Here is a 14,074-nt window from a genome sequence, read left to right on the forward strand (position 1 = left end):
GTCCCATTTGGGCATGGCATTTGGGAGTAGGTAATTTACGAAGAACAGAAATGTCTTCTTCCTGGAGCCCAGGAGCCCAGCATGAAAGCTCTTAAGCTTGAGTGCTGGTGAGAGCTGAGCCTACGCTTCTGCAGTGGCACCAAGTTACTGGACCCTCTAGAGGAGAGGAATTCTGCGTCTTCTATGGTAGAGGAGTAGATGGACTAAATTCCTACCGGTAGGAATAACGTGAAATGATTACAACCCAATAATTCCCATCCAAAGCATCTTAACCAGTCTGTTTCCTGTCTTCCGCTCTTGTGCTTCCCGTGTGTGCCTGAGCACTAAAGAAAGCGTAGGCTTATGGATTTTCGTTGAGTGTTGGGTTGTCAGTGTTTCTTGAGCAGAAAACAGTAAAGGTCAAATACTGTAGCTGGTGTTGAAGGCGTCAGTAATGATTCCCTATTTGTCTCCCTCAGGTACAGAACCATGGTATTTCTACTTAATCAACGGGTTTCTGAATTTCAATGTTGCCTTTGCTTTGGCGCTTCTGGTCTTGCCACTGACTTTTCTTATGGAGTACCTGCTGCAGAGATTCCATGGTGAGTGATTTAGGATGGTGGTAGGTTTTGGGGGAGGGAACAGAAAGCAAGTAACAGGTTAAATAGTGGAAAAACTGCTTATTTTAGTCTCCATTTTTCTCTTTGGAAATGGTTGAATAACTGAGATTTCAGTCTGTATTTGTAGATTATTTGAACCCATATTAAGGGTTGGTTAATTGTTTGATATAAACAAGATGGGGCTTTGTATCCTTTTAAGGCAGTGGTTTTCAACCTGTGGGTCGTGATCCCTTGGGGTAGAATATCAGATATTTACATTACAGTTTATAAAAGTAGCAAATTTACAATTATGAAGTAGCAATGAAATAATTTGATGGTTGGGGGTCACCACAGCATGAGGAACTGTATTAAAGAGTCACAGCATTAGGAAGGTTGAGAACCACTGCCTGAAGGGAAGGAGGTCAGTGGGATTTTACCATCACCGGAGAAGTAGCAATGTTGGAAAAGCTCCGGAGAGCAGCCCTTTTGAGCCATTCCCCTGTGGAGGCTCTGGGATGACTGTTGACAGTGATCCGTCTGCAGGCAGACACTCTGAAGCTGGAGCTAAAGCAGCTGCTCTGCACTGGCCGGGGACCGATGCTCCTGGCTCCCTCTGCTGTGTGGCGCCCATGTTGCTGCAGCTCTGACCCTGTGTCATTCAGCTGCTGTTTCCTCAAGTGGTGGAGCTGGGCATCTGGTGTCTGCGCTCTGGAAGACAGATCTGAGCAGAAATTCAGGAGAGATTTGCAAAGATTTACCAGGAGACATCTCAGTTGGATTTGTGTGCCAGATGATTGATCTTTCCTTCTCGCCTGTTCAGCTTTTCTTGTTAATGGTTTATATGGCATGTGCTGTCTAGACAGCGAGGGGATCTTCACTTATTTAAAAAGATTTAGAAAATTACTTGTGTGTGTATGTTGGGGGAGTGTATATTGTGGAGGCCAGAAGACAACTTGTAGGAGGCGGTTTTCGCTCTCCATTGTGGGATCTTGGGATTGAGTTCAGGTTGTGAAGTTTATATGGCAGGGCAAATCTTATTACCGGCTGAGCCCTCTCACTGGCCCAAGGTCAGGAGTGTTTACCTCCAAAGAGTGCTGTGGTTGCACCTGTGGTCTAGCAAAGCCACGTCAGGCAGCGGGAGGGCTCTTGCCTGTCACGCTGTAGACGTAATGAACAGCAGGGGGTGCTGTCTGTCCACTTCTTGACAGTGTTTCTGCAGCCCTCCCCCATGGTCAGTAATGCCAACCCAGCATGCTTGCCTATTCCTCAGTGCTCTTGTAATGCGGGGAACTCTCCAGGAGGTGCTCAGGTTGTTCTCTGTGTTCCTTTCATCCTTTCAGAGTCTTTAAGTACGTGTTGGTTCCAATTTTGTGATTCAGAGTAGATGTGTATTGTAAAGAAAAAACATAATCAGGAAACTTAGAGTATTTTTATGTTTGCTTTGAAACACTGTTACTAAACATGGTAACACTCCTGTAATCCTAGCACTCCAGAGAATGAGGCATTTGGTTCCACTTTGAACAACAGAACAAAACATAGCAGACTGGATTGGGCTTGATGAATAAGGTTCAAGAATTGACCTGATCAATCTTTTCTTCTTTCTTTCCTTTCTTCCTTTCTTTTCTTCTCCCCCTACTCTCTTCCATCCTCCCTTCCTCCTTTCCTCCCTCCTTCCTTCTTTCCTTCCCTCCTTCCTCCTTTTCTTTCTTTCATCTGTGCCTATTTTAACAAACCCACTGGTGTGTGGATAAAAGGATTACTCAAAGTGGATTTGGCTAATTTGGGGGAACCTTTAGTCTTAGTGGCAGAACGCATTACAGAGAATATGCCTTTTATCTTTACCCAACTAGAATTTATTAAGCTCTGTTACCCATTAACTATACTTTCCTGTGAGTTTTAACTCTTGTCCCTCCCTCTAAGCTTTGGATGTCTGGGAAGAACTCAGGAGTATGTTCCTTTCCGTTTGGTGTCCCCATTATGTTAGAATGAGGGTAAATTCCTAAGCTGAAATATTTTATGGGATGTCCTAGGACATAGTATCAAATTTAAATAAAAACAAACTTTGAAACAGTATATTGTTTGGTTCTCTTACATGACAGGGGAATGTTATTTTGTCTTGCAGTTCAGAATTTAGGACACCCATACTGGCTTACCTTGGCACCCATGTACATTTGGTTCATAATTTTCTTCATCCAACCTCACAAAGAGGAACGGTTTCTTTTCCCCGTGTACCCACTCATATGTCTCTGTGGTGCCGTTGCTCTTTCTGCACTGCAGGTAAGTCTCGGGGAAGCGTTGGTCTGCCTCTTTTTGTTTCATTTATTGCACAATTGCTTGTAAAACTTTAAGGACAGGTGGATGTCTGTGAGCTACAGGCCAGCCAGGGCTCCATAGTGAGCTCCAGGCCAGCAAGCGCTGCTCAGTGAGACCCTGTCTCAATCAACAGCAGTGACAACAAACACCCTTAAAGATAAGTTACGGGGAGCACCTCTATCCATAACGTAAAACCTGCTACAGAACATACTCTGAAAGCTTTGTGCATTGATAAGAACGTATTTCACTGTTTGCTGATGATGTTTATAATCATTTGTCTCTTGTCAGTAGGCTCTATTTACTAACGCATTAACTTATCATATGGACCACTATATAGGGTGGTCCTGGGACAGACTAAACAGAATGTGTGTTCTGCAGCTATTAGATCAGAGTCAGCCATGATCAGGACTTTAGATTATATCAGACAACTAGCAATATGGGCCAGTTTGTAATCCTGGTTTAAAGCCGATCCAGGTCAGTTCTCTGGCAGAGTTAACCTTACATTTGTTTGATTACCTCTGTGTTTATGACCTCACCATGTTGAGGCTCCCTCTTGCTCTTGCTACCATTTGCAGTTGTCAGGGAGAGAAAACAATGGTGGTTTCTTGTTTTTAACAGATTTAGTAAGTGAGAACTCATAAACTATGAGTTCAGGTTTTTCACGTCTATAACTTAGTGACTTTAACATATGACTTTGCAGATGTCTGCAGTCATCAGCCTAGGACACCTCAAAAGCCCTAAGCCCTTTACCTATCGACCCCACCCCTTTGTCATGGTGTTTCCTCAGTATACTATCTCTAATCTCCTTTGTTTATCAGTTTGTCTATTCCGTACATCCCATGTGAATGAAATCCTAAACGTGTGTGCTCTTTTATGACTGGCCACTTTCACTTGGCATGTTTTAAGGTTTGTCTATGTTAGAGTGATATTGTATATATAGTAAATGTATATATATATATATATATATATATATATATATATGCTTTTTTTTTTTTTTTTTTTTTTTTTTTTTCCATCACAGGCAATTTATTTTGTTCTATTCATTCACAGTTAATACAGAAAATACTTGGAAACATTTCCATATAATATTTGACACAAAAATCATCAAATAGAAGTATACAATGTTGACAAGAGGCAGTACATTTATAATTTATAACCCCAAATGTATTTATAAATTAGAAATGGAAAGATCTACAAATGAAATTATGAAGGTTCACCAAAGTCATTTAATCTGTCAGTTTCTCATTCATTTTTATGTCTTAATAATATTCTATTGTATGAATAAGCCACATTTTATTTCTCTCCAGTATTTGATAGCTATTTGAGTTGTTTTAACTTTTTTACTATTAGCAACACACTGCTGTAAACCTTCATGTACATGTTTCATAAGTGCACATTTTCAGTAGTTTGAGGTTATATTCCTAAGGGTAGAATTGTTGAGTAACAGAGTAACAGTGTTTTGCATTTTGACCAACCACCAGACTGTTTTGCCAAAGTGGCACACCATTTTACAATCTCACCAAATCCTTGTTTTTAAGGCTCTGATTTTTGTACAAATCATTCAATCATTCTGTCAGACCAAACCAGGAAAAGTAAGCTATAGTTCAGAGCTGTTCTATTCCATTTACTATGCAAAGCCAATCTTGGCGTTTGCAACTCTCAGCCCTTTTGAGTATTCTTGCAGTGTTCACCTTTTCCTCCACCACTTTTTTTTTTCTTCTTTTTTTTCTGGTTTATTTCTATCTATTACAAATGTATAAAAAATCCTCCATCAACACTGCTGATAGCAGCAGAACCTTGAGAAATATACCTTTGGTTTGCCTTAGAAAAGGAACACATATTGTACTGTAAAGTTTATAAAATCTTGAGAAGATTCTCTCAAGACACAAGTTGTGTGATAATAGTGTGTTTTGTGTGTGTGAATGAGAATTTGTAAATGTTGAATTCTAGGCTTCGACAATCATTGTCAGTGCAGATTAAGCTGCAAGTATTTATGCTTTAAAACTTAAATTATAAAGCTAGTTACATCTTTCTAACAACTAGTTTTAATGTTTATGAGCATATTTTACCTACATTACCTTTTCAGGATGTTGAGAAAGATGCATCATAAGCAAAGGCTGGAGGCTGGGGGCTAGATGGTTTTGAGTAAGAGGTCTTGGTGGACTCTTTCATAGAGCAAAGGGAAGCAATGCCTTCTGGGAAATGAGCTAAGTTTTAATCTAGTCTTTAGGATTAGAAGTCAAAAACAAAAATATTAAGGAAAGGAAAACCTAATTGATCTTTGAAGTATTGTTATATGGAATTGAGTGGGACTTTTGAGGCTTTTCTTCCAGAAAACAAGGACTTGGTTGTCAGGCCTATATTAGGCCTAAACCTTGGTGCCATGTAGTTGTACTTAAATCATTTCAATGGAAAGTGTCTTAGTGATTGGAACTTCTAGTGCAGTTTGGAGTTCTTCCATTTGAAAAATGTGATATTTGCATGGGATTGTTTGAATCTTGTTTTCTAGTCCCTCCCCATCACCACCCTCATAGTCTGTAGGTAGATTTTTCTCTTGATAAAGGAACAAAAAAGGTGAACATCTTGTTTGTAAATAGGTATCTAGTAACTAGTGGTAAACTTGAAATGGTAGAATTCTTTAAAGCCTAATTCTAGATAGCCTTAAGAAAATATATCTTAATTACTTTTGAACCTGTATTCACCTTGTTTTTTTCAAATATCTTAAGTTATATTTTCTTTTTCAGAGCTGCTTCTTATTTGGGGCTACTTTTTTTTTTTTTAATTGAGGCGTAATTCATAAAAGGGTATATTGTTTTGATGAGACTTTTTACAACTGTGGCTGGATGTCTTTCTTTAGTCTTCCAAGAAGGGCCATTTTACTTTTTTAGAGTTACTTTTCAAAGTCATGAGGTCAACAACTTGGACTACTATGCATGTAAGTGCTAATGCAAATTAAAGCCCAAGTTGACCTCCAGCAGCAGTTCATTCTATGTTGACAGTGAGAGAACACTTTGCCTGTTAGGATACTGTTACTCGTGGACTGAAATGCTGAAGAAACCCCTCCCCCTATTTTGTTCTTTTGCAAAAATCAAGGTATATTCTAGGGTTTCCTGGTTGACCTCAACAGATAAACTGAGATGATAGTCTTAGTTCAGAAATGATCTGAATGTAGATTTACAGTCTACGTGTACAGCTGGCTAAGTGAGATCGCTTTCACAGTTCTGCATGTATCCCATCGGCTCCCCATTAGTCACTGAACTCTTAAAACTGGTATTGTAACATTATTACAATGTTTTGCACCAATTATATATATATATATGCTTATATTACATATACACATTTTCTTTTGAGATGGGGGTCTCACTGTGTAGCCTTGGTATACAGACCAGGTTGGCTTTGAATTCACAGAGATCGATCTGTCTCTACCTCCCTAGTTCTGGGATTAATGGTGTGTGACACAATGTCCATCAGGGTGATAGTTTTTTAAAAGATAACTTTATTTATAAAAATATAACTTCATGTGAGATAATTTAGAAATTGTTAAAAACAACATTTCATCTTCCATCAAGACACCTCACATTTTTGCATCATATCCTATATCAAGTTTATTGTGATTGTAATAGGCACACATGCAACTATTTTTAACTTTTGTCATAATATTGTCAGTATTGTCATATCTAAAATACTAATTTTATTCAAATATTTTAAAATAAGCTATTAGATTCCAGGTGTTGGGGCTCACATCTATAATCCTATATTTGAGGGATGGGAGCAAGAATATTGCAAATTACCCAGGGATACAGAGTAAAATCCTGTCTTGAAGCCAAAAAGAAACACACCTAGAACTTTATGCACCAGCAAAAATATGCACATTATTTTCCTTTGACACTAGAGTTCATCCTTGGAAAGTTGGTTGGCTAAGCAGACCTGCACACAGTGCTAGAGGAGTTGACTTTGGTCTTTAAATTAGGAATGGGTACCACACCAAGTGTTTGCACATGCTTAGACCCTTCCTCATACTCCTTGCTCTGCTTCTGCATCCCCAGTGTTTCTGTGATGGTGTGTCTGTGTATATTGTTTCTGTGATAACGTGTGTCTGTGTATATTGTTTCTGTGATGGTGTGTCTGTGTATATTGTTTATGTGATAACGTGTGTCTGTGTATATTGTTTCTGTGATGACGTGTGTCTGCATATTGCTTCTGTGATGACGTGTGTCTGTGTATATTGTTTATGTAATGACGTGTGTCTGTGCATATTGTTTCTGTGATGGTGTGTGTCTGTGTATATTGTTTCTGTGATGGTGTGTGTCTGTGTATATTGTTTCTGTGATGGTGTATGGCTGTGTATATTGTTTCTGTGATGGTGTGTGTCTGTGTATATTGTTTCTGTGATGGTGTGTGTCTGTGTATATTGTTTCTGTGATGGTGTGTGTCTGTGTATATTGTTTCTGTGATGGTGTGTGTCTGTATATATTGTTTCTGTGATGGTGTGTGGCTGTGTATGTTGTTTCTGTGATGGTGTGTGTCTGTGTATATTGTTTCTGTGATGGTGTGTATCTTCTTTATCAATATGGTTGCCTTTCCTTCTAGAAATGTTACCACTTTGTGTTTCAACGATATCGCCTGGAGCATTACACTGTGACGTCCAGCTGGCTGGCATTAGGAACAGTCTTCCTGTTTGGGCTCTTGTCGTTCTCTCGCTCTGTGGCTCTGTTCAGAGGTAGTCATGCTGGGAGTGTCTTAACCCACACTCACAAAGAACTTCACCTTAGGGTTTTCTTGTAGCATGTGGTTGGCTTATGCTGGGAAAAGGCCATTCCCAAAGGGAAGGCGTGTAGACTTGATAGTGAGTGGGGTGTGGCTTCCATATCTCAGGACTGAAAGGAGTTGGCTATATCTTCACGTCACTACCCATGTATACTTCATGTCCCCCTCCAATAGCATTGGTTTCTCCCCACTTTTTCAGTTTAAAAAAGTTTTATGTGTATAGTCTGAATTCATAGGTACCACATGGGTATCTGATTCTGTGAAGGCCAGAAGAGGACACTGAATTCCCTGGAACTGGAATTACAGATAATTGTGAACTGCTGTGTGGGTGCTGGGAATTGAACCTGGAACCTCTGGAAGAGCAGCCAGTGCTTTTAACTGCTGAGCCACCTCTCCAGCCTTTCTAGTGGCTGCTGCTAATGTAATGAAGCCTAAATATGTTATGCAAATTGAAGTTAAATTCTCATGGCTAAATATTTCCTAATAACCAGTATTGGGGTCATAATAGTAAAATATGCCCAAATAGAACTTTTAGAGGGTAGAACAGTATACAGAGAAGGAAGCAAGTTACATGTGGCAAATAAGGCCTCCACTGTGGTGGTTGTCCCACCAAGAGAGACATCTGTGCTGGTAGAACAGGCTTCCCACTGAGTTGCTGTGGGCTTTCACTCTTAGAAATTTCATGTGGATTATAGTGGGATGTTAACATGAATTATACTTAAAAGCTAGAACCTCGTCTTTGATTTCATGAACTCTTCTCCCTTTTAGGATATCATGGGCCCCTTGATTTGTATCCAGAATTTTACCGAATTGCCACAGACCCAGCTATCCACACTGTCCCAGAAGGCAGGCCTGTGAATGTTTGTGTGGGAAAAGAATGGTACCGGTTTCCCAGTAGCTTCCTTCTGCCTGATAAGTAAGTTGTCCTTTAATTGATAGTATTCCTGTATGCGTGGAGGCTGTATGTGGGGATGGTGTATGTGCATGCATGTGGGTATGTGTGTGTACACAAAAATGTTAGAGGTGGGCATAGAGTGCCCTCTTCTGTCACTCTCTGCCTGTTCCTTTGAGGCAGAGACTCTCCCAGTACCTGGAGCTTTGTGCCTCCATTTTTCTTTTCCCACTAGGTTGACGTCAGCCCCGGTGGGATCCTCCTGTCTCTGCCTGTCTCAGTGCTGAGGTTACAGGCATGTATGGGATACCTGGTATCTTAATATGGGTGCTGGCATCTGAATTCTGGCCCTCAGACTTGCACAGCTTGCACTCTTAACCACTAAACCATCTCTCCAGTCCCTAATTCTCACCTTTTTTAAATTTATTTTTAAAAGATTGACTTATTTTTTTATGTGCATCTGTGTTTTGCTTGCATGTGTTTATGTGTACCACATGCGTGGCTGGTGCCCAACTAGGCCAGAACAGAGCATCAGGTCCTTCGAAACTGGAGCTAGATAGTAGTTAGCTTCCATGTGGGTACTGGGAAATGAACTCAGGTTCTCTGTAGGAACTGCAAGTGCTCTTAACTTCTGGGCCATCTCTTCAGTCCTGTTTCCCAGCAATTTATATAAAGTAGCAATTCTATGGCAAGATTGTGTTAGAATTTATTTGTTTTGGAGGGTTTAATTTTTTTCTTTGGAGGTGTATGTATATGTGTGTATATTTGGGACACATGCACCCATGTGTAAATGTGTGTGGAGGCCCAGAGGTCAGCTTTGGGTGTCGTTCCCCAGGCATGTCCACCCTGGTTTTTGAGACAGGGTCTCTCATGATCAGGGCTTGCCAGTTAGGCTAGGCTGACTGGCTGGCTGCTGGCTAGCAAGACCCTGGGGTCTTCTGTTTCTGCCTCCCCGCACTGCTATTGTAAGTACACCTCACCACAACTGGCTTTTGCACATGGGTTCTGGGACTGAACTCAGACACTGGACTGTCTTTCCAGCCCTCTTTGGAGTTTTTACAGGAATTACTGAATAATTTATCTTCTTAGACTGCTGCAGAATCTGCATTGTGTACCTGCCTCTCTTTTTCATAAACAGGGTGTGTCTATGTATATATATGCTTGCATGTCTCCTAGTCACAGGTGTGTAAGGATTTGTGAAATGGTTTGTTCTTGGGCTTCTGCTAGTAGTGTGTATGTGTGTGTGTGCACGTGCACGCACATTCACACTCTTGCATGTTCATGTGTAGAGGCCAGAGGTTGATGTCATGTATCATCGTCTATTGCTCTTCGCCTTATTTGTTTATTTATTTTGCCTTTGAGCCACGGTCTCACTGTGTAACCCTGGCTGGCCTGGAACTTGCTACATAGACCAAGCTGGCCCCTTACTCAGAGGTCCACCTGCCTCTGCCTCTGAGTCCTGAGATTCAAGATGTGTGCCGCCATGCCCAGCTCCACCCAGGTTTTGAGACAGGGTTTTTCTCCTTACTATACCTGGAGCCCAGGGTTTCAACTAGCAATCCTTCCAGAATCTTCCTGTGTGTCTCCTCAGTGCTGTGCTGGGGTTACAGGTGTACACTGCCACACCAGCTTTTATCTGGGTGTTGGAGTTCCAAACACAGATCCTCAAGCTTGTATAGCAAGCTCATCCTCCAGGCCCCTCTTCTTGAGGGCACGTATTTATCTTTCTGCAGTCGACACTAAAACACTTCTAACAGTGATGTGGAGACCCTGGCAAGAAGAATGCATTTAGAAAGGAGTTTTTTTTTTTTTTTTTTTTTTTTCTTCCCATTCAGTAGTAAATTTCCACACTGATACACCGGCGGTGGCGGCATCCTTTTTACTTTGTTAGATGTGGTAACATTACCATGGACTTGTGTGTTTTTCTTATTTGGTCCATTTTAAGTGAAAAAGTCTGGTTAAGGTGAATAATGTTGCTGACTTCGGCAGTTCCTCACCTGGTAATTTTTTTTTTTAACATAATAAAGATTTTTGTATCAGTCATAAACTTGTCTTTTAAATGGTGACCTAGGCCTTTGACTTTTATATTCCAGATAGTTTCATAGCTGAAAGACCTTTTGAGGATTATTCACACCAAAATAGTATTTTCCTAGGGTGTTTGCCATCTTTTTCTGTGCACCGGATGAGTTAGCTTTAATTCTTTAATTGTGTGCAAGATAGTAACATGTTAACACTCTCCTTGTTCTGTGGTTGACTGTCTAGTTGAAAGTTTTTTTTTTTTTTTTTTTTTTTTTGGTTTTTCGAGACAGGGTTTCTCTGTGTAGCTTTGCGCCTTTCCTGGAGCTCACTTGGTAGCCCAGGCCGGCCTCGAACTCACAGAGATCCGCCTGGCTCTGCCTCCTGAGTGCTGGGATTAAAGGCGCGCGCCACCACCGCCCGGCTTAGTTGAAAGTTTTGAAGCCGAGACTTGAGTAAAGGGATTGAAAGACCTTTAGTTGCAAATTTCTTGATTTCAGAGGGACTTGTGACCTCTGCCTCAGAAGTTTTAGCAGAAATCATGTTTTGTTCAAGTGAAAGGTTTTCCTCGTGATTTGGGGTGAAGGGTTGTTTGTTTCAAGTCTGTTTAGCAACATGATTGCTTTGTGTTTTTCTCATTCTTCTCATTTGTGTTTCTGACAGTTGGCAACTTCAGTTCATTCCATCAGAGTTCAGAGGTCAGCTACCAAAGCCTTTTGCAGAGGGACCACTGGCCACTCGGACTATTCCTGCTCACATGAATGACCAGAACCAAGAGGAGCCTTCCAGATACGTAAGGGCTGACAATCTTCTTTTGTTGCTGCCCAGAGAAAAAGTCACCCTAGATCTCTAGGCAGGTTACATTGGAGCACTGACCAGATGAGCATCTCAGAAAATGATTTCTTGAGAGTGAAAGATGAAATAATGCATGTGTGGAAGGAGTGAATGGTATCATTTCTTTCCAAAGCATGCTTCATTTTCTATGTAAAGCATATAATAGAGTTAACTTACAAAGCTTTGAGGGGGCTGGAGATTTTCCTGAGAGTCTTGAACTGTCTTTTTAGGTATACTGAAACTCACATCATTCCTTGGTCTATTGAAATACTTGGTGGGGAACTTCTAAGTGACCAGGTTACCTTTGACCTAGCTTTGCTATGTTCTGCTTTTAGCACAGAGACACTCAGAAAAGCTGTTTCATAGTAAGTAAGTCCCATGGAGCAATCCCTGTCAGTGCCAAGATCTTCTACCTACTTGTCTTCACACACTCTGGAGTCATGTGAATCTTATTTGTCTCTTTTGAAAGATAACAGTTTTGACATTTGATACTGGTAGAATCTCTGGATAAAAAAGGGGAGGGCTGGCCTTTGAGATGGCTTAGTGGTGAAGGCATTGTGTGGTCCTCTGACTTCCACAATGTGGTGCCTATATGAGTTTGTGTACTCCCTTGACATGTATATATATATATAAAATTAAAAAATTTTAAAGTGATAGAATAAAATGATAAATAAAAATTATAGAATAAAATTTGTAGACAATGAAAGACCATTTGGTATAATGGTTGGAAGGCACTATTTTTTTTGCCAGCTTATTATTAAATAGGTAATAGCTTAAATGTCAGTATATTTAATTTGGGTTCTCTTGTGTCATATACTCTAGATGTAGCATATTGAGACTTATAGATGTCTTCTGAAGCTGACCTGCAGCCAGAGAGTGAGGCTCTCTCTTGTGTGAGCAACCTGGTGTCTGCAGTACTAGGAATCGAACCCAGGGTCTGCTGTGTGCTGGACTGGGCTACACCCCCAGAAGCCTGTCAATTAGCATAGTGTCTGGTATTGAGGCTTCTCTCACAAATACTCTTCCTCTGACGAAGCATCCCTTACAGAAATTATAATCTGCCCAGATCTTCTCCTTCCTTCTCTTACTAATGCCAACCTAGTTTTGATTTGTTTACCCATGCTGTTGTCTTTTCCTTATCAGTGTCTTTGTGCTGGTGACCATGCCTGAAGTACTAGTCTCCCACCACATGCTATCAGAATTCTCTTCCATGTGAGTGAACATGTTCATCTGTGTTTAGTAGGCTGTCTGTTAGTGCATGACGGATTTGTCTGCAGTCACTCGGCTTCTGGCCTGCCTTCTCTTATGTTACCTACGATGCACTCTGATCTGTTATGTCCTTCCTCGTGAGTGCCTGACTGCTCCGGGGGTGACTCCCCTTGTCCCTGTGTAGTCCCCACAGTGCATAGGACAGGCTTGTAAACCCAGTAGCTAGCCTGCTGCTGTTACTGTAGTAATTACAGTTAGTCTAACTCTGCCAGTCGCTCTCTCTTTATTTTTTACTTTTTGAGACAGGCTTTCTCTATTGTGCAGCCCTGGCTGTCTTGAAACTCTCTGTGTAGACCAGGCTGGCCTCAGAGATCCACCTGCCTTTGCCTCTCAATTGCTGGGATTAATGGCGGACCACCATGCCTGGCCTTCTGCCAGTGCCTTATCCAGAGATCCCAGTAGATTTCTGAAACTCTGGATGTGCTATGATTTTTCTGGACATACACCTGTGATAAACTTTAATTTACAAATTAGGCACGTTCCAAGTTCAGCAACAGCCAGGTGTGGTGGCGTACACCTTTAACCCCAGCACTGGGAAGGCAGGAGCAAGACGGGTCTCTGAGTTTGAGGCCAGCCTGAACTACAGAGTGAGTTCCAGTTCTCTACACAGAGAAACCCTGTCTTGAACTCCCTACCCTCCCTGTAAAAAATTTAACAGTAACAAAATAGAAAAATTATAAATGTATACTATAATAAAAATTATTTGACTATGTTTTCTCAAAATATTTCATTGTACTATAAATTTTAGTAACCTTAGCATAGAAATTTTTTCTTTTCTTAATAAGTTGAAAAAAAAATTTTTTTTTAACTTAAAGGAAATACTTTTTGGCTTCTCTTTGCCATATCCAAATTATCAACATCATTTCCTTTGTGCTATGGAACCATTGCTAAGTAAAATTAGAGTTCCTTGAGCGTGAGCACCGATGTGCTATGATAATGGGTCTGATAACCAAGATGCTACTGTGATTAACGGCCTGGTAGTGTATATCATTTGGATATACTGGACACAAACATGATTCAGATGCTTAGTGGGACTGTGAGATTTCATCATGATAGACTTTATCATACTTAGTGTGCAGTTGAGCACTTTAAGAATTGTTTATTTCAAGCCAGGTGGTGGTGGCGCATGCCTTTAATCCCAGCACTCAGGAGGCAGAGCCAGGCAGATCTCTGAGTTCGAGGCCAGTCTGGTCTACAGAGTGAGATCCAGGACAGGCACCAAAACTACACAGAGAAACCCTGTCTCGAAAAACCAAAAAGTAAAAAATAAAGTAAAATCAAAAGAATTGTTTATTTCTGGAATATTCTGTCTGTGAAGGTTATTGAAACCATGAGAAATGAAATTTTGGATGATGGGGGAATGGATTAGGGACATAGATGATGAATCTTCACCATTGGGATAATG

General features: G+C 40.8%; 1 protein-coding gene across 4 annotated transcripts in view; it reads left to right on the plus strand.

Moving 5' to 3' along the window:
• The window catches only part of Alg9 (ALG9 alpha-1,2-mannosyltransferase), a 73,488-nt gene that overhangs the window by 25,274 nt on the left and 34,140 nt on the right, over positions 1-14,074 (plus strand). For all 4 annotated transcript variants that reach the window (XR_006074088.2, XR_013052477.1, XM_042280916.2 and 1 more), the window contains exons 9-13: positions 459-581; positions 2,701-2,855; positions 7,482-7,611; positions 8,427-8,574; positions 11,230-11,359. Coding sequence is in view for 2 of the 4 variants with exons in the window: in XM_042280916.2 (XP_042136850.1) it covers positions 459-581; positions 2,701-2,855; positions 7,482-7,611; positions 8,427-8,574; positions 11,230-11,359 (686 nt within the window). In the remaining 2 variants the exon portion in view is untranslated. The remainder of the gene's footprint in view (positions 1-458; positions 582-2,700; positions 2,856-7,481; positions 7,612-8,426; positions 8,575-11,229; positions 11,360-14,074) is intronic.

The sequence above is a fragment of the Peromyscus maniculatus genome, chromosome 7, assembly GCF_049852395.1.
Source record: "Peromyscus maniculatus bairdii isolate BWxNUB_F1_BW_parent chromosome 7, HU_Pman_BW_mat_3.1, whole genome shotgun sequence".
NCBI lineage: Eukaryota > Metazoa > Chordata > Mammalia > Rodentia > Cricetidae > Peromyscus > Peromyscus maniculatus.